This window comes from Antedon bifida, chromosome 2, assembly GCF_963402885.1.
Source record: "Antedon bifida chromosome 2, ecAntBifi1.1, whole genome shotgun sequence".
NCBI classification, from domain to species: domain Eukaryota; kingdom Metazoa; phylum Echinodermata; class Crinoidea; order Comatulida; family Antedonidae; genus Antedon; species Antedon bifida.
In genome coordinates, this window is record NC_136227.1 from 25,471,366 (window position 1) to 25,498,184 (window position 26,819).

General features: G+C 32.4%; 2 protein-coding genes across 3 annotated transcripts in view; one reads left to right on the top strand and one right to left on the bottom strand.

Annotated features, from left to right (window-relative positions):
* LOC144858790 (YEATS domain-containing protein 4-like) overlaps positions 1-26,819 on the bottom strand; it is a 163,466-nt gene that overhangs the window by 80,378 nt on the left and 56,269 nt on the right. The gene's annotated exons all lie outside the window — the stretch shown is intronic.
* Positions 5,010-26,453, top strand: LOC144858737 (uncharacterized). Of its 2 annotated transcripts, XM_078714840.1 has the most exons (16): positions 5,010-5,278; positions 5,941-6,015; positions 6,982-7,010; positions 7,581-7,634; positions 8,306-8,444; positions 11,266-11,432; positions 11,834-11,896; positions 12,223-13,311; positions 13,591-13,706; positions 13,845-14,023; positions 14,563-14,627; positions 14,771-14,819; positions 15,334-15,351; positions 19,129-19,160; positions 20,149-20,190; positions 20,707-26,453. In XM_078714840.1, the coding sequence occupies exons 1-16, from the start codon at positions 5,104-5,106 to the stop codon at positions 20,725-20,727; spliced, it is 2,313 nt and encodes a 770-aa protein (XP_078570966.1). In that variant the 5' UTR covers positions 5,010-5,103; the 3' UTR covers positions 20,728-26,453. The 2 variants fall into 2 exon arrangements, with proteins under 2 accessions (XP_078570966.1, XP_078570967.1); XM_078714841.1 differs by lacking the exon at positions 15,334-15,351.

The window sequence follows — 26,819 nt, forward strand, 5'->3', positions numbered from 1 at the left end:
AATAACAGCAATAGATTATTCGAACTGTTGCTAGTCATTGGTCACGTTTACTTTCTTTCGTTGCGTCCTAGGTGGAAATCAAGCTTAAGGACGTTACCTCACCATAAAGTAAGTTGACCAATCATGACGCGATGACCGCTTGTGATTGGAAAGTTACGTACTTCCGTTGAGAACCAAATTGTATATACCTAACTTTTATTTTGATGAATGACTAGGGCTTCCCAAAATGTATCGTATTTTACAAACTATTCTTATCGTTTTTATCCTGATTATTATATTGTACTGTTTGAAGGTTTGCATGACGAAATATATATTATAGAATTAGTTTTCAGCATATCACCGGGCGGTTCATAATTTATGTTCGGTGCCTATGGTGTTTATGTACTGTACAGTATGCAAAAACAAAAGAGAACAAACATGGATTGATTACAAATCAATGTATTCAAAATTAGTTATGTAATATGAAATCAAGTTGAGTGAATCTCACAAAAGAGAAAACAAATGTAAAAAGTTTAACAATCTATAGTTATTGTCAGTATATGTATTTTTGTATGGTACAATGGTAAAATGGCTTGTCTTTTTTACGCGCACGTCACACTGATCATGACACAAGCTTAAAGGCTAGGACGACACTAGGACGATAACGATCGACGATAAAATATAAGCATGCATTTTTTTTACATAACAAAAAAAAAATTAGAAAGGTTTTCGTTCTGGAACTATAGGATAATCATTTATGCTGTCTTTGATAAAAATAATAGTTTTAAAATTCCAATCTAAATGACGTCATGATAAATAAAAACAATAACATCGTCACGATATTATTATTGCTCTTACCAATCATGACGTCATTTGTTTGGACGTGTGAAAATATCATTTTCATCAAAGACAGCATAAATGATTATTCTATAGTTCTAGAATGAAAAGTTTTTATATTTTGTTTGTTTTATGTATAAAAAATACATATTTGTCTATTTATCGTCGATCGTTATCGTCCTAGTGTAAATGGGCCTTTACACGTACGTTCATACGACGTTCTAAATAATATAAATCGCGTGGCTTTTGTACGCGCGCGTAATCTTGTGGATCTTGACTGGCGATTTTATAAGCGCTCAAATTCAGAAAATTTTCTACATACCTACCTTTTTGCATTGACCGAAAATGAAAATAATTTTTGTCGGATTGTTCACCCTACTATATGGCATTATTATCGATTGCATTGATTAAATGTACAATAATTATTGTATGCGATAAAACATCAAACACCAATTAACACCTCTATTGTTTTGTAAGATAATCTGAACACAAAACATCGGTTATCGGTTAAATTGATAATCTATATTCTGAATACGGATCATCAACAATTTGTCGTGGGAATGTTTTCCCTAAATATTTTCTCTATCTAAAATGTATTAAAATTATTATATACAATGTAATATTATCATCATCATGGTAATGTCATCCGATGCTTGAGCATTTTCCAATTCCTCTTCTCTCTGTGAAGCAATCGACAGTTCGCAGACATCTCCCTTGATGTCATCACTTCACCTTCTTCTGTGTCTTTTTCCAGTTCGTGGTTTTCATTCTGTGATTAATTGTTCTATTTTCAGTTATTCTGGTTATGTGTTCTGCTCATCTCTCATTTCTAACATGTCTTTCACTGATTTAGTATGTTAGATTCTATCTTTTAGTATACAAATAATGAATGTTTAAATACTGACTGATGGATTAACAAGAAAATGGTGGTGACCAAAAATAGAGTGCTGATAGCTTAAACTTTCTCGTAACTTGCCGTTACTTTGTATTCACGGAGATATCACTGAACGTTATAATATTGTAACTGTTTGAAAATGTCTACAGATGTTGAGAGTAGGTATGTAGGTCTGACTGTGTATGGGACCCGGTATACAGTACGTTAAAGGAAAGGAAGTAGGTCTAGTTAACAATTATAAGTATCTGGGAGCGGTGTTTGACTATAGGCCTATAGGCCTATAAGCTTAAATGGGTGGATCATGTTGACCATATATCCTCTCCGTGGCCACATTATCGGCTCCGTTATCATTAGTAGTGGTAGGATGAGGACGGTGAATGCGCAGACGAACAATTACAAGTACTCGTTATACTCAGCTGGAATACGAAATTATAACAAAATATTTGTTTTTTTCCCTTTATATTTAGTTAAGGAAAGCCAAGATATGAGCACTGTAATTTCCATTATATTGGATAATAAAAGTAATCTGTATCTGTACAATGTGTCTTATTAATAATATTTTTATTATTAATATTAATATTATTATCATTATCATTATATTAGATTTATAGTAAGTTCTAAATACAAAAATAAACAAAAAAACAACAAACAAAACATGCCAATGTCACTTTGCTTTATACTTGATTGTACCTGATCAAACACCTGTTTGTCCTTTTCGTTGCGCGCATCTGGACAAATTTTACTCTTGCGCCCAGAATTACGCAATATATAACAGTTCAAATGTAATTGTGATTTTACAGAGCCTTTATAATTTAACACAAAGGGCTGTTTTCCTTATAAGGAAAAGCTACGTCATTTGTTGATGATATGATGATATGATGATATTTAATAATCAATAATTATGAACGATCAAACAGGTTGTTTCCACACACTCATGTTCTATGTGTTACTCCAACTTGTAAATAATGTGCGAATATCACACATCTCAACAATCGTATAGGCAGTGTTACGATTTGTCATCGATCGCTCGTTCGTGGGAACATAACTCTGATCATGATGATGAAAGTACATATGACACGGATAAAGATCACCAATCGTCATGTAAAGTAAGGGTTTTTTTTTTCTTTTATTTGTTCATCATAATATTTACATATTAATCACATCTCTCTTTTTTCATTATTTTCTTGAATTTATGATACTCACAACAATAATAAAAAGTAAAAATGCATAATAGTGTTCACAGTATAGTGTAGTATATTATACATTGGTATATATAAAATATATGTATATATAAGTATTATGTAAAATATTTTATCAGGAGGAACATCGTTAATAAAAGTAAAAATATCTTTACATGATAAAAACACATTGGCATTTTAGATTTTTTTTATTTTGTTGTGTAACATACACTAAGTATAATCAAAATAAATAGCAATAGGCCTATGCTATACATTAATAATTTTAATATTTGAAACACTTAAAACACAGAAAATATATACATAAAATAAATATAGTAAGACATTTAAAATGTGCATACACGTGTTTCTAAAAAGAAAAGTAGCATACATTTTCAACATTCTCAACTTTATTTCCTTTTAAACACAGGTGCCGCAAACCTTATTTAATCTTTATTTACCTAAACATTAATTTTTAAAATTATTTTAAACTGTATACTATACTATATATTATGACAGTACCATACTGTACATCGGACATGTAAACATATCGGTTGATTTCCTGAACCATGGTGTTTTTATTTATATTTACAGTGTTTATAATTTATTTTTGGGTAAATAAAAGAAAAAAAGCATGAGAGTCTGTGATAAAAGTGTCGAAACCTAAGCTAATGCTAATGGCCGTGGTCCCCATCTCCATTTCTTTAGCGTTTGGGCCAGACACCACTAAGTGTGTATGTTAGTGGTGGTACGCCACTCCTCCCGCACAAACGAGTCTGATTTACCTTCCCAGTACTTTTTAAATATCGGTACCCATTTCTATCACCTGGGTGGGGAGGAACAATGTGGATAAAGAATCTTGCTCAAGGACTCAACACTGCAGTGACCGGCCGGGCTTGAACCAGCAACCTCTTCATTGCAAGTCCAATGCTCTAACCACTGCGCCACAGTGCTCCACAAAACCATCTTTTTCAGACCTGTATTTGTGTGACATAAATCGCGCTCATTTTCGTGGCAGCGGCGTTACTAGAGTTGTTTACATCCTGATAGTCATAACCAGACTTGTTACTGTAATGATGTTACTACTAGGCCTATTAAATGGATTGTCATCATCTGTTCATAATCCAGTGGTCTTCTTAAATCAAAATAAGAGAGGTGACTTTAAAATTAAGTTGGTATCCATATGTTGCCAAACATTTTTAGGAGAGATTTATCATTAAAATGGATCAACAAAAGACTAAAAATGTTTTTTTGTACCGCTTTGTGAAACATGTTTTTTTGTGAACTTTATTCAATCCATCGTAAATTCTTTTTTAGTCATCATAATAATAACCATAATGAAGTGCATGATATAGGGATTAAAAAAAATTAATTATAAAATATATATATTTACAGCAATGATAATAAAGCAAATACTGACAATTAATTGAATACTGACTATTATTGAAAAAAAAATACAGAAGTTGAATAATAAATAAAATACTGAATAAATACAATGTTTATTAGAGGTTTACAATCAATTACAATATTTACGAGGGTGGTCCATCCAGCCGAAGATAATCATAGGGACCCTCACACTAATACAACATGACATAGGGCCTAAACATTAAATATAATTTATAAAGATAAAATAAAGCACAACCAATTTAGAATAAAAAATAAATAGTTTATATAAATAGAGGAGGATGTTTTACTTGTAAACTAAGAAATGATTTCATGAAAATGGAGCTTGAGATAGTAGTAATTATTGAACTTTGTAAACCAAAAACTAAACCAATCATTTTAATAGCATGGTACCGCCCACCAAACTAAAAAATGATTGGTATAAAATGAATGGAATGGAAAAGATGAATAAATATAATATTGTCTAATAACAGGGCGGAATTATATTTATGAGTTTCTGCATTATAGCTCTTTAGAAATACGATTTATACAAATCATAAAAATATACTACTGTAGGCCTACAACGAATCTCACCGTATGTTTAAAAAGTTTTTAGAAAAAGCTATTATATGTTTTACGCATGTGCAGTACTGTAGTATTCAATTTAAGTATGACCTATGACCTCTGCTGTCAACGTGTACAATGTTTTCATTGAATCTGCTCTGTGTGTTGTGTGACCGTAAATAATGGTTGAAATTTACACAAGAATCCCTGGGAAAGACGTTGTATAAAACCTGTGTATTTTGATGAGTACTTTGGCTTTATTTATCCATCATGCATTCTAGACGAACAAAAAGCATGCCCCAAACAATTTTTATAGTATTTGTATTTATTTGTTTTGGCTATGGATGTTTTATACACTATCAATTACGAAATACTTTAGAAGAAGCTCGAGCAAGGTCTACACAGTACCAACAGCAACAGGAGTCACTCACAGCCCAGTTACAAGGTACTCCGATGCTCCAGTTACCGAGTCAAAAGCTAGGCCTAGCCTAGGAGGGTGGCCTTTCATATAAGGGAGGGATCAATCAATTATATGGCACACTTTATAGAGAGCTGGGCAAGAAAGACCGGGCCTAGCTAAAGATTATTTTAATATTTTCACTTTCTTTAACAATTTTTCCTCATCTTTTTCACCGAATAGTCACTCACAGTGCTAGGCCTTTTTAAAAAGGTTTAGTTATTACCTGTAAAGTAATATTATTAGTACTAATTAATTGGGGTAGGCTAGGCCGGCATACTACTTAGTTTACTAGCCTACTGTATAGTCTCTATTGGGAAGTACATTTTTCATTTTATTTTGAATGATAACAATTTAAAAAAAGTATTTTCAGTACTTGATTAAAACCAGAGCTTTGATATAACGTTTTTATGGATGCATTTCATTACATAACAAAAATGTTGTAATAATTAAATATAAATGAGTTATGTTTGATCAGAGAGATAAGGATTTTGACGGCCAAAGTAGTCCTTAAGGCTTAGGCCTAGCTAGGCCTATATATCTCTATTTCCAGGTAGCTGCTCCTAGAGCGCCTAATCTGAATTTCATTTTGCTCTCTGATACTGTTGGAAGATATTGTATAGTAGTATATTAATACATTTTTTTTTCAGTTGTATATGAACATCGATCACGGTTAGAAAAGATTTTGCAAAAGGAGAAATCTGATCATAAACGTACAAAAGAAGGTGAGTGATTGCAACAGTATCATCTAAAGCTCTGTCTACACGTACCATCAAACTAGTTTGACAAAAAAAGTGTGATGTGCCCAAATATTTGTAGTTGCATTGTTTTTCCTTGGAATGGACGCGACAACGTGACCGTGCTGCTGCAAACATCGCTACAAAATAAGTTCCATTTCACGCAAAAGCGCAGGCATAGTACAGCGTGTAGTGAAGTACGCGGGGGTGAACCAGGTCAAAGTCTACTGTACTATGTTGATGCTCGCAGCCAAGCAGATTTAATTTCAAATAGACGGGGAAAACGTAATTATTGGAAAGGCATTTTTCGTCCTGTTGCTTGTAGGAACCACGCTTAAAGGAAGGTGATGATGACTGTTGGACAATAGCCCATCTTGCCTCGTCCTCCCATTGACCAAAGAATTTGAGATGTGGGCTTACCTAAGAATTAAAGTGTTGAGTGTGTAGTGATGATATTGAATCATTTTACATGCAAATTACAAATCCTATTCAGAAGTTGGCTACTACTGCTAGATTCTTTGACATCACAATTTAATTCAAGTTGGTGGTTATAGCTTTCATTAAAGATGCATTTTCCTCCAAAACATGAAAAATAAAGATGAATGAAATCAAACTTTGAATATACCAACCATTGGTATTGTAGTTTTAATAAATAAAAATAATGATTGTCGAAAAATTAACCACCAAAACATTAAACAGTTACAATTAACCAGAAAACTATTGCCTTCCTTCCAGGCAATAGGCTTCTGGTGTTTTTCAATGTCAATATCATTTATGTAACATTAAAAACAAAATTATCTTAAGTTATTTTTTTAGGGTGTCAATATATTTTTGAATGCCTGATGATGGAAGTGAATTGGAGAAGTTAGTGGGTGTCTTAATGTTTAGAATTAGTGACACCCATGAGAATTAATTTGTTAATTCTAAATTTTGTTTCTTCTGTTTTGTTTGTAGATAACGATGTAGAAATGAGTAAACTTAAGGTAAGCATTTTTACACTAGTGGCTATTTTGTGGCAGCAACCATGATATTATGTACACGTTACTGCTGATCTGAGCTAATACAAGGTGTATCACTATTTTCTTAAAGATTCAAGATTTTGTATTGATCTATATTAAGTACTAGTAGCATTACAAATTTGGGCCTATAATTTTCACCAGTATTATATTAAGGCCTTCTGGACTACGTTTAGTTATGTAAAGTCAAACACAAATGGACGCAGCTTACGATGTGTGTCCACACTATGTCTAATAAAAGGTGCACATTGCACCTGAAGTAGCTATGCAAATTTGTGGAAAGGAAAGCACCCATCACAATATAAATATATACATTATTTATTTGCAAGCTTTGAAGTAATTGCGTCTACATGAAGCTACAGTAGTTCACTATTTCGTATATTCCTTGTACCCCGAATTCGGACATTTACTTCTGGTACTACCCAGGGCTTGCAACAAACAAACTGCTAACTACAACTAAGACTTTGTACCGACTCATTTGAATGTTTTCATTGTATACCAACTGTTTCTGTAAAAAATTTTTTTTTTTATTTCCAGCAAGAATCTTTAAATAAATACAATAGCTTAAATGCACAACATAAAATGCTTAAGGTAAGTAAAGTAAATCGGAATTCATTCCATTGAATGGTAAAAGTGATATTCAATGGTTCTATTCAATAGCCAGAGCAAGACACTGTAATTCTCATATGACACCATAATTGATCTGCACCATGAGTTGGCATATTGTTCTAATCAACAGTCTCAATCATTCAAGTATTCTACCCATTCAATTCAAACATTCATTATTTGTATTTAAATAAACCTGTATATCTCCACTCATAATTCCTGTCCATACCCACATGTTCCTAATCCCCATAAAAAAACTAGATTTATTTAAGTGATTGTGGTATCTATATCATGAAACCTTTACATTTTTTCATTACAAAAGTATGACTGACTTAAGCCCCATTTCACTTACGATTGGGTCTTGGGCCTCTCCAGGATCCTAGCGTGTTTACATTTGTGTTCCAAACAATGGCCCTGGGGATTCATTTACTTATTTTCTTAAGCTATTGGTCTGCACAAAAGTAAAAGCCGCTCCTGGACCCACCTCAAGAAACAGTCCCAGAGCCGGCCTAACCTCAGTGTTACACTTTTTGATTGCCGAGTCTGGGCTGGCCTGACCTAAATCGTACTGTAGGTGTAAATTAGGTCTTACTACTTCATAGCCAATGTCAAGCCAATTTCTATATTGAATGTTTATTATATTTTTTCTTCACTAGAGTCGTCATGATGAAATTCAAGCAGAGTTTGATACACATAAAGTTGAGCATCAAAACTTGGTTGGAGATCATGAACGTCAAAAGTTTGAGCATCAACAAAACGTTAGTGAATTAAAAGCAGATCTTGCAACTTTACAAGGTAAATATATTTATGTTATTTATTGATTTACCACACTTTTCCAACAATTATATATTATAAATGTTTAATGGTTGATGAGGCCAAAAAAAAACTATTGTGTTGACCACGTTTTGGGTAAATTCCAAAAATTGGTTGGTATTAAAAGTTTTTTTTTCCCCAGACCAAAAATGTGTTGCCGGCAAAAAAAATAAACAATTTACACAAATGGTACAAAAAGACCATATTTAAAAACACTTTTCATAGCACCCTAGGCTCACGCTAGCTATAAATATTGTTTCAACAAAAGTTTATTTAGTACGTAGGCCTATCTTTTTGAAGCATAGTGCTTTTTAAAGCCAAAAACAATCAAGATCGAAATAAACTATTTCCCAGTTATATGCTACATTACGTGAGTTAACATATTGTTTCACGTAATGTGCATGCTGGAACGGGTGGTTTATCGCTAAATAAATAAAAAGTTTGAACAAAAGAGCATACAAGAATCTTAGGTAAATTTTTATTAAAGGTATTGGCCTACTTGCTTGGCGAATCCATGCCTTTTAAATCATTTAACAAGTTCGTAATCAGATCGTGGAACTGTACAGTAAAACCAAAACACACTGCCTAAAAAACTTTGTGCTATCTGTTCTTTGCAGATCAACATTGGTAGAGTCCATTAATGATGAGGGTGATAACTATTAATAAAAAACGTGTCTTGACCACTGTGTAATCAAAGCGTTTATTTAGTTAAAACTTGGATCCCTTGTTTTCACAATTGCCGTTTGGCTCACAAACGGCAACAACATTTTTTTTTGGCCTGATGATGGTTTTGTGTCGAAAGATTTTAAGCTGTTTAACCAAATATATGTAATTTTATGAATATTTTAATTCACTTTTCTGAGAGTGTTTATTTCAATTTAGCTACAAACAAAATAATATGTGTGTTAACTGTTATAGACTTATATCGCTCGCTATTTTCCTTGATTTTTTGTTCCTCCTTCTGGATTCTTTTGTCCGTGAAAATCCTAAATGATTCTAAAACAAACTATAGGATTCTCAAATTGTTTTTAAAATCCCATAGGATTCTGGGTTTGTCTTTCAAAATCCTATAGGATTTTATAACATCCTTTAATATGATTCTGAGTTTGTCTTTTAAAATCCTATAGGTCAAAATTGAGTCTTATAGTTTAGTTTCTATAATACAAACACTGAGTCATATGGGTTTTGAAAAAAATGGCTTCAAATTGGGACATATTGATTTTTTTTTCTGAAAATGAAAGTTGCATATATTACTACCATTTATGTCTTATTATGTTGACACAAGGTTAAATTCTAGGGAACAAATCAAGGATCTGACAAAACAATTTGATTAACCTTTTTTTTTACATGTTTAATACAAAAAAACAATTTTATTTTTTGAGAAAAATATGTAAACACTTCTTTTGATTTTCATAAGTATTTATTAGTATTTACAATATTTGTAAGTTTCAACTGTCAGTATACTAATTGGATAACAGAAAAAATACAATTTTTTTACATACAGTAGAAAAAAGTAGAAAAAATAAAATAAATATAAAAAAAAAATCATATGTTTTAAAACCAGTATGGTAAAAGTTTTTATTTTTCAAATAATCTGTTGTACAGAAGCTTGTAACTATTTTTTTAAATGACAACTTGGTAAAACCAATAAATACTGAAAGTTTGGACTTCGTATGACAGGGTATGGCAATACAGTGTTCCGCTATTGAAATGCTATACAGTACATTGCTCTGTGGGGTGTTACACTCCTGACATTAGTATTTACTATTCTAGCATGGTTATGAGAGCAAAACAAGTCCCTTCAAAATCAAGAGGTAGACATAATAGTGGTAAAAAAGATGTGTGTTTACACAAACATTACAATTCTAATGGGAAATACTGTACTAATACAAATAATCGCAATTCTAATATAGTTTAACCATGTTACACTCCTGACATTTTGGGGTAGTTGATAGGCAATTATGAACTATTCATTCATTAAATTGATAACTGCATTCAATATCATATTTTTGAGTGTCACAACAACTACTGTCAACATTCAAGAAAGAAAAATGGCTTAACTTCCTACCTTATTTAATATTTTTTATATTTTTTCCAAATATTGCAATTTGTCCTCGCTTTTTAAAAAGTGGTTTATTATTGTCATATCAAATATTTTAAGTAACGTATACAAGATAAATGTCATCATGATTGCTTTTTTTTAAATTTATACAATTTACTTTTTCAGAATATGCATCTGTCAGTTAAATTTTAGGAGTGGTTTTAGTGTACTAGATCATTGAAAATGCATATGCATTTTTTCATGTCCAAAAAAAGTGTTACACTCCTGACTATTTCTGCATCATAATCGGGCATAATATTTTTTTGCAAACACAAAAGAAGATAATCTTTTGACACAAAAATAGTATTATGTTTGCACATATTTCAGAATAATTCTCTAATCTGGAAATGGCTTCAATTTAGTTATACTAGGCAAAAACTGAAAGGAGCCATTTTTTTCAAAACTGCCCATATAGGAATCCACTATAGGTTCTTATAGAATTGATTACTACAGGTAATCCACAGTAGTTAATACAAATGTCATCCTTTTGGTGCAGTACCCGCTGCTTGGGCTTGAAGCTAGCCCCTAGCCATTGGCATAAGCTTGGTGGTCTAGAAGTTATCAATGTACTTAGTATAAAGTACAAAAGTCCAAAATGCTTTATCAAAAAATTGTTTTGTACCTTGAGTAACTAGCAAAAACAAAATGTCAATGTTTTGTAGGGAAATGTATTATTTTTGTTACATTTCTTTATCACTTCAGAAACTGTTGATGAGCTGCAAAAAGATAATGACAGAGTTCGTAATATAAACAGTCAAGCCAATCAACAAATACAAGCAATCCAGGCTCAGGCTCAGTACCATAAGAATGACAGGGATCGAGTGGCTGAGCTGAACATGGACAACGAACATAAACTTGTTGCCCAACAGGTAAACAAAATTTTAAACTGTTTTTTTGTATTTTAACATTAAATGTAAAAGAAATGAAGATTCTCATCACAGTAATGCTAAAAACTATTACCCGTAATTCATGCATGATTAAATTCAAAGTTTTTCATATGTTTAACTCAACTGTGAGTATGTCAACATTTTGTTGTGTTAGTTTGAGTTTAGTTGCGTTCAATTACTCGAAGACCTTATGTCAACATGGTTCAGTTGGGCTGAGTTCTCCAACCCACTGGCAAATTTTTATTTTTATTTTTGCATTATAAATGTCAGTTGTGTTATTTTATTAATGTGTTATTTATTATAATGTACAGTAGTATCTAGTTTTGCCAGGTTAAGTTAATAAATATTGTTACAGTACCTTAATTTTTTCTTCTTTCTCTCAGCAAGAGAATTATAAGATGAAATATCAAATGCAAGAATTATCAGAACTTAATATCAACCTAAAGGTAAGAAATTCATTTAAATTTAATCAAAATATCAAACTTTATGTGACAAAAAACGTGATGTGCCCAATATGGACAGAATATTTGATAGTGTAGACAGACTAGTGATGTATAAAAAAATGTGAATGTGCATGAAAAAGAACTTGGAACATTATTCAAACAATGTTTGTTTGACATTGATTGATGTTACTGCCCAAAGGTTTCTTAAATTTCTAGAGATCAAACATTATACATATAAACATCAACTTTACAACCTGATCATTCCCAATAACTGCTAATTACATCACAAGAAAACAACATTACATTTTTAAAATGTTATTGTTTTATAGAAACAAATTGAACAAATTCAGCAAGCAAATCCAAATTTAGCAGGTCAACAGCAACAGGTTTTGCAAAATAAACAATTGGGCCATATAGAGCAAAAACCATTAACACTAGACTCAAGAATACCACTACAGGGACTACCAAAAGACCCCATTAAACAACTAAATCAATTTGCCGTAAACACGCAACAATTTGGACAACAGGTGCAACAATTTGGACAACAAGAGCAAAAATTTGGACAACAAGAGAAACAGGAAAAAGGAAATGACTTTAAGATTTATTACGAAAAGTTTAAAAAGAATACTTTAGGACAGAAGCAACAGTTTGGAATACCAGATAATCAAATTGTACCTGCAGCTAATGAAGCTGCAAAGGTGCCAGTTTTGCCAGGAATTGAAAAGCATTTTCTGGGAAATCAGGAACTAATTCCAGATAAAGATGAAGAGGGTGGTGGCGAAAAAGAAGAAAATGATGAGAATGAAAAAAAAGAAGGAAAGTATAAGAACAAGGAAGATGATGAAGAGATGGATATTGATGAGAAAGAACGAGAGAGAGTGAGAATGGAAAAAGAAAAACAACAGTTTGAGCTGCAGAGGGAAATAGAAGAGCAAAGAGTTCTTGCAGAAGAAGGTCAACGAGGAAATGAGTATGATGAAAATAAGGTTGTGAAGGATGCAGAAGATGAAGAAGAGGAGGAGGGGAATGAAGGAGACCAAGATGAAGATTATAGACAACAACGTCTTGAACATATACGTAAACAAAAAGAGTTAGAAGTAGATGAAAATGTAAATGAAGAAGATGGGGATGAGGATGAAGACAAAGGTAATGTCAGACAACCAGATGCAAATGCAATAAACGGGAACCAGCAGGAGGATGAGATCAATGACGGACAGAAAGCTGATGAATACAGGAAAAAACTTGCTGAACGGGAAGCGAGAATACATGAGCGAGATGAGAAAAGACAGAGGGAGCGAGAAAGAGACGAGAAGCTAATGGCAGCTGAAAGAGCTAGACAAGTAATGCTGGCACAAGGTTTAGATCCAGAAGAAGCGGATAGGAGACTGCAAGAAATGTACCCTAACAATTATCAACAGGTATGTCTACTTTTATATTGAGTTGAGGTTACCCTTAATAAGAGTGTTTCCTGAAAAGGAAGGGTCATGCTAACTGTATTTAAAGTTTGCATACAAATGCATTGCTGTCTTGAGACCATGTGGCCATGTTTTTTTATTGTTCTTTTTTCTTGAAACCACCGCACCACTTTTTTTCTCGTGGCTACGGCACTGGTCTACTGCAAGCTCTAGTACAAACACTTTTTATGAATGTATGTCTAAATTTTTTTCTTAAGACTAAAAGTCTGTTTATGTTTGTAGGAAGACGAAGGTAATGGAAGAGTTGAAGGCGATGAACGTGAATCTAAAGCTGCGAATGGTGGCAATGGTGCGGAAAATAGTGATGATGACCCTGTCGATAAGAATGCTATAGCTAGGTAAGAGATCCAGGACATCTCTCCTTGTCCTTGCTAATTTCTTTTAAGAGTTTTTGCCATTTTTTGAAAAAATCCTGGGAATAAATTGATATATTTTTAACAATTTATAAAGAAATCATTTACAATTATTATGATTAGACAAAGAGAAGATCAAAGACAAGTAGCGGATCAACAGGTTGCTATTCAACCACAACAAGGGGATGAAGAAGACAATGAGGATGAGGACAACGAAGGCGACGAAGAAGATGAGGACTACAATGAAAAACTACAACAGCAAAGAGAAAGGCACTTACAAGAACAAGAACAACGCAGACAAGGTAAGTGAAATATGTTGGTGCAAAGAGTTCACCTGTTCCAAAACTGGATGATCAATTATGACATTTGTCAAAACCTACACACATATATATATATAGTGTATACAGTATTAGGGAGACAAACAAGTGGTTCCTTTATAGGAGTGTCCCCTGAATAGGAGTGTCCACTGAATAGGAGTGTCCCCTGAATATGAGATGTCATACATTGTTTTATTTAGTTCACGTAAGGGTTTCACAGCATTTCTACCATACAAAATTGAGATAACATGTACATACTATTCTACTTTCAAGTTTTTGTGTACCCTTTCTGGTTTATTATTTTAACATCTTAATCCAGTTTTAACTGAACATTCTTGGGTTAATGTAAAGTATCTATTCTGAGAGAGTATATATATATACAAAATGAATAATGAATGTTTATGAGTGCGATGGGGCAATTAATTTCATGAGGTGAAAGATGAAAGTGTGTAACATTAGCTGGCCTGGGTACATTGTTCGTATTAATAGATTTTCATTAATTTAATTTTATGTTTATTTTACAGAAATGTTCGAAGCTGAGGAACATAACAACCAGGCTGATGATGCATACGAACGTCAACGACAAGCAGTAAGTATTATACAAATATTGCCTGCTTAGAGGTGAAATATAAGATTTGACATCCATGAGGAAATGATGTTTTTCTCGAGCTACTATATAATTCCTGAAGCAAAGCTAAATTAATTTTTAATTATTTGTTTATTTTATTTTAGGATAAGGAAGAAAATGAAGAAAACCAAGATGTACAAGCTCAAGTGCCTGGTAAGTTTTTGATTATATGGCCGATTCCTCACGAATTCCCTGGCGCACACTGTGAGTCAAGTGTTACTCGTGCCAGTTGGCTCAGCGAAAAGCTCTAGTGTGCGCCGGGCTTAATGAGTTGTAGTTATGAATTCATGTAACTTTGTTGCTTGACAAGTTGTCTGACGTCATCATATGACCACTCGAATGAAAAAAAATGGATTTTATTCATTCGCATTTTCTAGCGTACATGCACGTGGCGTTGTTGTGCGGATAACTAACTCGTCAAATCGACAAGTTCAAATCTATTTTTAGTTTGTTTCATATACTGCATACATTTGGGAAAAATTAGGGGTTGGATTATACTCAAACATGGGATCGTTCATATAAACAATATTTTTTAAAAGCTATTTCTTTTATATTATGTGTATATGTTTATATGATATTTCATGAACACAAAGGCAAAGAGGAAATCTGGTTTTATGCATATTTTTTATAATATTTACATAATTGTTTAATATATTTTGATTTTTAGATGGCATATTTAAGCTTGGTAAATATTAATTTCTGATATTCTTAATTTTACTTTAAACCATATTGGTTGTTTAAAAATCATCTTTAGTTAACAGTAGTTGTATTGGGTAATAATAATATTTTCTTTATAACTGTTTGCTGTTTAAAATTGTTTATGGAACATATGTTGTATTTGTATGTTCATGCAGCTTACCTGTTTTCATTTGTTCAATGCATTTAGAGTGCATTGTCCGGTACAACTCTTCATTTTGGCATTCTTTTGGGGGAACTACAGTAGTAGAGTATCATATATATCGTATAGTATAATAGCAATAGCAATAACATGCTAGTTATTATAATGGAATTTAGTAGTTAGTACACAATAGGGAGGTTTCACAAACTTACAAATACGATAACGAAAACTGATACGTCACACATTTGTGAAACTTTTGGGCTGATCCCATTTCATATTCGTAAAGCATATTCATGTTGACGAATATCATCAGTCATATTCGTAACTACAAAACGAGTATACTTTTTTATCTATTTTGCACATTTTGCATTTGAATCAGGAATGATTCATGATTATAATATAATTATAGATTTATTGAAAGTAATTTACTAAAAGTCCTCACTCGCTTTGATGTTAAGCTAGGCCTAGGCAGCCAAGCAACACACATACCTTCGCTTCGTTCAAATTTACTGCAGTCATATTTTGGATGCCGCCCTCAATATTTCGTGATACAGATTTTTACTGGCTTACGTTATCGTATTCGTAGCGTTGCGAAACCTCTCTGATGTATTAAATAATCCCTGGTATCACTTTCGTCTCATACAACTTTGTGGATGAAATATTTTACCATGTTACAGGTAGTACCAATAAAGTGTTGGTTATGATACAAGTAGACAGTAGGATCCTGGCATCACTCCCTATCTTAATGCTTGTGGATGAACTATTCTGCTATACATACTATTTATTTTATTATATATATATGTCCCTTTTAGTACTTGTTTTTGGATAATTTAAGGGATTTTAACCAATCTGTTCCATACACTGTGTTTTCCTTTCCATTTTGTTTATGAAACATTTTACACACATATAAACATTATATTAGAGAGGTTTCGCATTTTTACGAATACGATAACGAAAACGGATACGTCACGCACACGTATTCGTTTTCGTAAGCCATAAAAAAATCTGTTTCGCATGGCAACGAAATATTGAGGCGCGTCCAAAATATGACTGCGGTAAATTTGAGCGAAGCGCAGGTACGTGTTGCTTGGTGCTTGGCTGTCTAGGCCTAGCGTAACATCAAAGCGAGTGAGGACTTTAAAAACTGCTATTTATCAAAATTGACCTGGCATTTTAGTAAATTACTTTAGTAAATTACTTTCAATAAATCTATAATTATATTATAATCATGAATCATTCCTAATTCAAATGCAAAATGTGCAAAATAGATCAAAAACTATACTCGTTTTGTAGTTACGAATATGACTGGTGATATTCGTCAACACGAATACGCTTTACGAATATGAAATGGGGATCAGCTCAAAAGTTTCACAAATGTATGACGTATCCGTTTTCGTTATCGTATTCGTAAGGTTGCGAAACCTCCCTATTATGCCACCGTTAGGCAGATGTTTACACCTACAGTTTCAATATACTGGTCATATATAGTACCTTGAAGAATTAAAACTGAACGTCAATATAATAGGAAATCACAATGTCATGTACCTGTTCTTAATGTTAACCATTACTATTATTACTGTAGTGTTGTGTCATCAGAACAATTGGTATCAACATCAACAGTCTCATCTCCTTCATAGGTGGCATATAAGCATCACTATTTCTATCATCATAGTGTTACACCTACCATCAGAACAAATGATATCAACATCATCAACAGTCTCATCTCCTTCATAGGTGGCATATAAGCATCACTATTTCTATCATCATAGTGTTACACCTACCATCAGAACAAATGATATCAACATCATCAACAGTGTCATCTACTTCATAGGTGGCATATTATCATCACTATTTCTATCATCACAGTAGTCTTACGCCTACCATCAGAACAAATGATATCAACATCATCAACAGTCTCATCTCCTTCATAGGTGGCATATTAGCATCACTATTTCTATCATCATAGCAGTGTTACACCTATCATCAGAACAAATGATATCAACATCATCAACAGTCTCATCTCCTTCATAGGTGGCATATAAGCATCACTATTTCTATCATCACAGTTGTCTTACGCCTACCATCAGAACAAATGATATCAACATCATCAACAGTCTCATCTCCTTCATAGGTGGCATATTAGCATCACTATTTCTATCATAGTAGTGTTACACCTACCATCAGAACAAATGATATCAACATCATCAACAGTCTCATCTCCTTCATAGGTGGCATATTAGCATCACCATTTCTATCATCAAATTCACAGTAGTCTTATGCCTACCATCAGAACAAATGATATCAACATCATCAACAGTCTCATCTCCTTCATAGGTGGCATATTAGCATCACTATTTCTATCATCATAGCAGTGTTACACCTACCATCAGAACAAATGATATCAACATCATCAACAGTCTCATCTCCTTCATAGGTGGCATATTAGCATCACTATTTCTATCATCATAGCAGTGTTACACCTACCATCAGAACAAATGATATCAACATCATCAACAGTCTCATCTCCTTCATAGGTGGCATATTAGCATCACTATTTTTATCATCACAGTAGTCTTACGTCTACAATCAGAACCTCATCCTTCATACTGTAGGTGCCATATTAAAAATGACATCATTATCATCACTGCAATGATGTATGTCTTTACTCATATTAGTAAAACAATTGATATCAACATTGTCCATTATCACCATCATTGTTTGCATGTTATCAACATCATCACTATTGTAACTTGTAATGCCCAGTTGACATTTTGGTCTGAACTTTTCAGCATTCTATGCGTGACAATACAAGTCATGTGATGGCACCACATGTTTTCATGCATATGTCACAAATGTCACGCTAGGTCACATGATCTGCATGGGCAACCTATGTGCGTATCATTCAGAAACCAACTGTGACATATGCGCAGTCAGTGTGCAAATTATGATCATAAATTATTTGTGAACTTCATGCAATTTCCCTGCAATGACACACACAACTGCGACCATTGCACACATACTTGCGCACAGTTTACAAATTATTCTAAAAATGTGTGCCCATGTGTCATGCATTGTCTCGCACCTTTCTGCAAGTTTCCACGTATGACTTATTTATTGTCACGTATCCAATGCGGGGTAGCTGGTACCAATTTGTGTCAATGGGACTTAAATGTTGTCATTCTATCTTTATTACAATAATTACCAGCAAACCCATCTATTTTAAGCACTATTATCATATTAGTGTTGAGAATAGTTGTCATCAACAACATCATTATAATTCTCAATTTAGGCATATTATTGATGATAGTCACTGTCCTGGCAATGGCAAGGTTTGCTATCCTTCTCACAAGACAAACATACACAAGATGCTCTAAATAAACAAGTCTTAAATCTTTAGGAGTACAGTTGTTTTTAGACAGGATTTGGACCCAGTACAATGAGATCGGTAGCTGAGCATCTTATCGATTAGGTTACAACTCCACTCATCAACCTCAACACCAAAACCAACCATCATCTCTTCAATATTATCTATATATCTTCTTTAGTTTATTATTTTAATAGTTTTATTATTTATTATTATATATTTTAATATTATAAAATAACTTTTATTATCTTTTTTTGCAGTTGAAGATCCAGATGATGCAAATAACAAAGAGGTGAGAAAATGATTGTTCTACTGTGATACATGTTTTTTATTTGTAATTCATTTTTACTTAAATGGTTGCTAATATTGGCTTTATACCCTTTTCACATCTACAAAAAGTAACAACTTGTAAAAAGTTGTAACCAGCTTCATGTAGTGTGAAAGCAATTATGTGAAAATCCTTTGGAAATACCGGGATAAAAACAAACCAGTTCTTTTGTCCTGCGATCATACTGTGCGTGTGTTTTTGTCCTGGTATTTAACTGACCCATCAGAGTACACCTGTTTAAAAGTATCGGAATGTGACACTTAAAATTAAAAAAAAAACTATACAATGTCAATACTTCTCCCGAGATTTCACAAGGTTTGCGACATGTGTGAAAACATGCACTAATTCAATGTATGTTACAACTTGTTAAAAGTCACTGACATGGCGAGAATTTAATACATCTTAGAAGTGCAGTGTTTGTAATGATCTTAGAATTGAAATTGAAACTACTGCACAATCCTGTGCAGCCTCATCACTGGCCTAAAGCAAATTTACATAGATGAGCAGTAACAGTAAGCAGAAAACTGAGTAGCTTTATCCCACATAGAATCTGTATCTATCCTGAGCTTTGTGTAAATAGTCATAAGAAGTAACTTGGATACTCTATTTTTGTTTTCTGCTTACCCTTACCGCTCATCTATGTAAATTGGCCTTAAGAGTTCCGCAAATAAATTCTACTTGCATTTAAAATTATTTCAATCTATTACCGACACCTTGCACTTGAACAATAACAAACAAAAAAAATAAAAAAAAGTTTTGCATAAAAATGAGTAGTTATTTATTTGAGTCCCCAAGTTTATAAAAAAATATTCTACTAATTAATATCATACACGTAAATCCTGAGGTATGGATACAGTACACATACAAGTTTGCCATTAATAGGGTGACCATATAATTTAGTTTTTACATTTTACATATTTAGTAGTTAAAGCTTCAATTGTTTTTTTTTTAGTATCGTGAAAGAGAAGATGCAGATTTTGATGCAGGACAAGAGGTAGGTAACAAATAATAGAAACAAGTGTTTCTCAACTGATTTGTGTCATATGGTGTCTATTCATCCACCAAAAAAAGTTCCAGCTCATCTGGCCTGGGGAAATCCGCCTCCATAAAATATAGATTTTTGCTCATATCTCCGCTTCTACATCATGTATGAAAGTGATTTTGGTGGCAAAGTGTATGTTTTGAGGGTCAAGGAATCCAAATACAGCATTTTGAAGTTCACCCAAAATACAGATTTGTGCTCGTATCTCAGCTTCTATAGCATATATAGACATGATTTTTGTGGATGTAGGTGTTGATTGTCAAGGAATACTAATACAGCATTTTGAAGTTCACCTAATGGCTGTCATTTTGATTTTTGTGGAGACTCCTATGAAATGAATAAGGAAAAACATGTTTTGAACACTACGGCCAACCACTATTAAGGGAACACTTCGTTGGTTCTCAAAAACTGTATTTTTTTCTTTTACCTCCTTCAGTTTCTCACATTTTCATTGTTTTACATTTTTAGCAGGAGGAAAATAAGGAATAAGAAATGTCAATCATCCTCTTCAGTAGGCGTGTTATGCTCGATAAACTATGACCAAAATCATCTGCAACTTGTGAAGGCCAATTTACACAGACGATGGTAACGGTAAGCGGAAACAAAAATATAGAACCTATGTTTTTCATTATAACCATTTACACAAAACGTGGTTGAGTGGAAACCCATTCAGGATAGATACAGATCCTATCTGGGACAAGCTATGCGGTTGTCCGTTTACTGTTACTGCTTGTCTGTGTAAATTGGCCTTTAGAGAAATAGTATATATTTTGTACTTTCATGTTTGCACTTTCACGTTTTCTCATTTTACATTATGTCATTGAAGTTCTTATGCTTGTAAAAACGAAATCATTGAGCAAGCATTTTAACATCATTCTTTACTTATTTTGTTTTTATTTTTATAGTGTTTTAATATTTAAATGTTAAGTTTTAACTATCAAATGCAATATTGTTATGTTCATATGCACTTGTATTGTATTGGACAATTTGTGTTACCAACATATCACTTTTCATTGAGTTTATTTGTATGAAATTATGTAATTGTTATTAAGTCTTCCAGCAAAGATGAGATTATTAGTAAGAATACTGTATTTATTTACCATCTAGTGGTGCTAGGTATTCAATCTGATATTAAGCAGGAGGGCTAGTAGTAGCCATTGTCCATTGTTATGTATTCAGGACTATTTTTACTAGCCAATGGACCAATATTTACTGATCGATCCTGGGTTATTGTTAGTTTGACCAATGTTACTGCCCAAAGAGCTGTAGATACCTATCTGACCCGAATTTGCCATTATTTTTTGACATAGATTATTTTTCCTTTTTTGTGCTGCTGTTATATTCATATACCTAGGTTACTTTACCCATAACTAGTTTTAGTAGCCAAAATGGACCATTAGTACCTGCCCATCACCATCGATACAAACAGTTTAACTCTTAAATTTTCCATAATATTTTTCAAAGCGACCTTATAATTTATGTGATCTTTAGGAAAACCAACTTTGCAAAACGGTTGATTTTGAGTTCATGTACTATTGGCTTAGGTTTTGGGGAATTATCATGTAAAAGAAGAAAATCTAAAGTTAATTATGTGGGCATTTAGTGAAAAGATGTTACAGTTCTAAAAAAAAATGTGTGGAGGAGGAAAAATTGCATCTGTTATTAATTGTTTTAAAGTAAGGTTAATATTAAATGCTTCAGTGGTGACCTAAAATACTACATTTTAGATATTAGTATGTGAAGAATTAATTAATAATAGCTGCTGAAATTTGCCAGAGGTATGTATGTGTATATTGAGCTATGTAGACATTTTATTTATATTTAAGGAAATGTTCTGGAGTGTGTGTTTAATGATTTATAGCATTAACATATCAGATTTCTTAAAACATTAGTTAAAAATCTTTCAAAATTCTTTGACTCTGCCACATCTTCTTTTATAGATGAATGGGTGCTGAGAGATGATTGTAAATAAAGAACTCCAAAGATAACGGGCTAAAAAAATATAGTTATGTAAAACTTCGCCCATATTCTTAAACCCAACTTTAGTTTTATTTAACTAAATTTGTGACTAACGCCGGTATTCTTAAACCAAACTTTAGTTGTAATTCGAGTCATGACGCCATTTTTATTCAAAAACTTCAACTAAATCTGTGACTAACATTTTGTTTAGAAAAAAAATAAATGCGCGAGTTGTGTACTATTATGTACTGTAATCACTTATGAGCTGGCAGGGGGTAAAAAAAAGATCAATGTGGATACTAGGCCAACCACTACACTGTGATTGGGTAGAAGATATGTGCTCAAAAGTTGGTTTCATTCTGAGTCAATATGATAGTTGTTATGTGTGTCTGTGTATGTGTGAAGTTACCTAATTTATTGGTGGTGTACTGTTGGTGAACATTTCATTTTCTTTTTTTTTTTTTAAATTGTTAGTGTTAGGATCAGAATTGGAACACTATCAGTGTATTAAATATACGGTAGTGGAATACCTGTATTACTATTACAATACAACGTCGCTAATATGACACTCAGTGATGAGTACAGCATATCACTAATGAATTGGCTGGTGAAATAGAGTGACATTGTATGCAGTTTGATAATAATAATATAATAATATAAGAAAATATGTATTTAAGTTGATTATTTGAATCATGGTTGATTAAACATGACATTTATAGGTTTAAACCCTAGAAAACGTTAATTAAACGGTTCTTTAACAATAATAGTAATTCAGACTGCCATGAAAATTCAAATTTAGTGGAGCTATAGGGTAGTGGAACTTGGTGGTTAACTTACCTTTCAATCCCAAAAGTCTGGAATCCTGATCCGACCTAGTGTCAAATGAGACTTGGTTGATAAGCATTTGTTTCCATATGATTTTTTTTTAAATACTTTTTATTTTTTATGTCTTTAGGCAATGTAGCCAAGGATTACCAATAGTAAATTAATCACTGTCCTATCAGATAGGTGGTAATCCCCAAATACTCTTAATACTCATATCAACAAATAGGGAAAGTTCTTTCAAATGTGTTTGAAAATATCAATTGATAAATATAGAAGTGTGAGAATTATTACTTATTGTTACATTGCGAAGAATGCAAATTTATACCTGTGCCTGATAAGCTTGATTTCTTAAAATTGTCGCCTAATTAACATTGTGGTTACTAATAAACATCTTTTCTATTAAACTATATTTATTTGTAAAAACATACATTTATATTAATATAGGAAATACAAATGTATTAGTTAATCAATTTCTCAGAGATAATGTTCTACAAAATAAGTATAGGCAATACGACTTATTAAACTATGGTTAATTATGTAATATAATTTTAATAAATATAAATTTTGCATGAGTTAAAGAATTTAAAGGTTAAAGTTATTTTAGTGAATAATTTGAATTTATTTTACTATATATATTTTATTAAATAGAATTTGATGAAATTATGGAATTTTGTTTACAAATTGTTCTTTTGGAATATTATCAGTGGAAAAAAAATTTACTAGTACGTCAACATCTTATACACCGCTGGTGTAAATGTGCATACATATACTGTACAGTAAGTGTAAATAAAAATAAATTGTTAATTACATCAGGAATAACAGAAGTGAATCTCAGGTTTGCATACTTCAACCAAATCACTGATTTACTACAAAATGTAAAGAGATCTTGAGTGCAGTGCATGTCTCTCTATAGCTCTGTCTAGACTATTAAACTTTATGTGACGGAAAATGTGATATGCCAATTATATGGACATGATGATGTCATATCACTACCATATTTGGGTATATTATTACCATATTTGGGAACATCACACATTTTTTTGTCAAACTAGTTTATAGTGTAGACAGAGCTTTAAGGTATCAAGCGCCATTGTATAGAATTTTTTTAAAATTATGTTATTGTTTTATGAATATTACAACTTTTCTTTATTTTTGTTTATTTTGTTATTTAGTGCTTCATTTAAATGTACATATCTTAAATTGAAACTAAAGAAATGTAATCATGGTATATATATATAGTTATACATACACACTCATATAATATCGTATAATTACACAGTCAACAGAAAATCTACATACATTGATTTAAAGTAGTGCAAAAATATACTAAATAGTGATCCTCCAAATAGAATAGTTTTAAGGACTTATGACATATGTGGTCTCTTAAGCCTGTTTTCCTGTCAACGTTATTCGACGCTATCGTCAAGTTGAAATGATAACGATAGCGAGTACCTTTTCCTGTAAATCGTTAACATTTCAATGTTTACGTAGAAGATCGCCGAATATTGTTAACGATAGCGTTAAAATTAAAATTTATATCAAAATACAGTAAATACACATACATATTTCCTTTTGGTTTTAAATAAGAAATTTGTTTATATTATGTAGGTTAATTAAATGTGAACTTTAAGTTTGTTTTAAGCAATAATATTAAATAATTGTAATTTATAAGGAAACAGGATATTTTCCAATTCGGAAAGATGTTTATCTATGTCTATTTTATCTTTTTTTAACCATAGTAATTTTACCAAATATTTAATTTGATATTGGAATTTGTTTATTATCTTGTTTCATTCTAGTTATTATATATTACAGTATTATTAAAACATTATTCATATTTCCTGTCCAGTAACTGTTTTTAACTTTACCATTCATTTGAAGAAATGTAAATAAATACTTTTTTTTTTCCATTTTGGACTACTACCTCCAGTCCATATTATTGTTTTTCTTTTAAATAAGTTTAAATCAGAAATGTTAACAAGCACAATATTAACTTTTAATGTGTGTTTGTACAGTAAAACTATGTCTTCACTACCAAACTAGTTTGACAAAACAAAAGTGTGATGTGCCCAAATATGGTAGTGACATCACTTTTTTTTTACACATAAAGCTTGATAGTGTAGACAGAGCTTAAGAAGAAAAATATCTTTGTTTACCACGTATTAAATTTATAGTTTTTCCTTTTTCTGGTAATTTTATAATTTATTTAATTAATAATAATTATTTAAAATGTTATATGCCCATATATGGACATGATGATGTCATATCACTGCCATCTTTGGGTATATCACTACCATCATATGTGGGCACATCACACTTTTTTTACACTAGTTTGATGGTGTAGACAGCTATATAATTATTTGTTATCCATTTGTGCCCATCAATCCTGTCTATTGCACACATAATCATATGACTAGCTTCATTCGTGCAGTGAAAACATTTTCATCGTTGTTGATATAGGATATTTTTCTTCTCATAAAATTGTTAATAATAATAACACTCTAAATACTAATTTTGCGAACCCGGTGGAGACCAAGATTTTAGTGAAAAATTATTTTATGCAATTAAGTCTGTATTTCCTCCACACCATCCATTCTGCACCAGTTACTAACATTAACATATACATTTTATTTTGAATTTGATATCCTATTAATGCCTTATAATATATCTTGTTTAGAAGTTGTGTAAATTGTAAATACTGTACTATTTTCTTAAAAAAGACAACATCTGCAATGTCACTATTTTGTACGGAAGCTTAACGTTCCTTTAAGTTCTTATTAAGCCTCCGTAGTTTTAATTTTGTTTTATTATTATTGTTTCATTTCTTTCGGGTATAAACTGATATTCATTAGAGGATTGACGTACGAAGTACGAGAAATAAATTATGTATTATTACAATATATATAATGCTGCATTGCTTCGGTATCTGTCTTTGATGTGCGTACGGTACTTGGCGTTAGTTAAATATAAAGCGTGGTTCCCACTAGAACGCAACGCAGCGACGTATCGACGCAAAGTGTTGTATTGCGTAATCACAAGTGGGAACCGACGACGCAATAGTGCTGCAAACATCGCAAGTTTGATTTCAGGCAGGCGGGGGCAAACACAATTATTAGAAGGGCATTTTATTACGTTGTGCAGATTGCGTTACGTTGCGTCGCTAGTGGGAACCAAGCTTGATTATGCTGACAAATACAATACATTTGGAATGAATATTATCACGGGCATCTACCCGCTTGGTTTGATGTTTAGATTTAATAGTTAAGCTTGGTTCTCACTAGCGACGCAACCTACGCAACGGTTGAACGCCTGCGTGAAATCAAACCTGCGATATTTGCAGCATTGTTACGTCGTCGGTTCCCACTTGTGATTATGCAATACAGCACTTTGCGTCAATACGTCGTTTCGTTGCGTCCTAGTGGGAACCACGCTTTAGAAATGTCCTTGCCATGCACATAGAACATGATTAAAACAAAAACAAAACTGTCAATTATTCTTTACCATTTAATGAAATGTAATTCTTTATTTGTTTACGACATTTTCAACTTTTCAACAAGGCAAAAACAACGTCGCGAGTAAATTGCTAAATTAATTCCAATCTATATTGTGTGTACAGCGTCGAAGATAACGAGTTTTGTTCTAATGTGCACAGTTATTTTGAGCTAAAAGCTAACGCACGTCATGTTGTAACGGTACGTGTCAAAATAATATACTTTTTCGGTTGATGCTCAATGCCTGGAAATGTCTGCAGTGTGTACACACATAGCGCTTGATGCTATCGCTCTGGTATGCAGTCA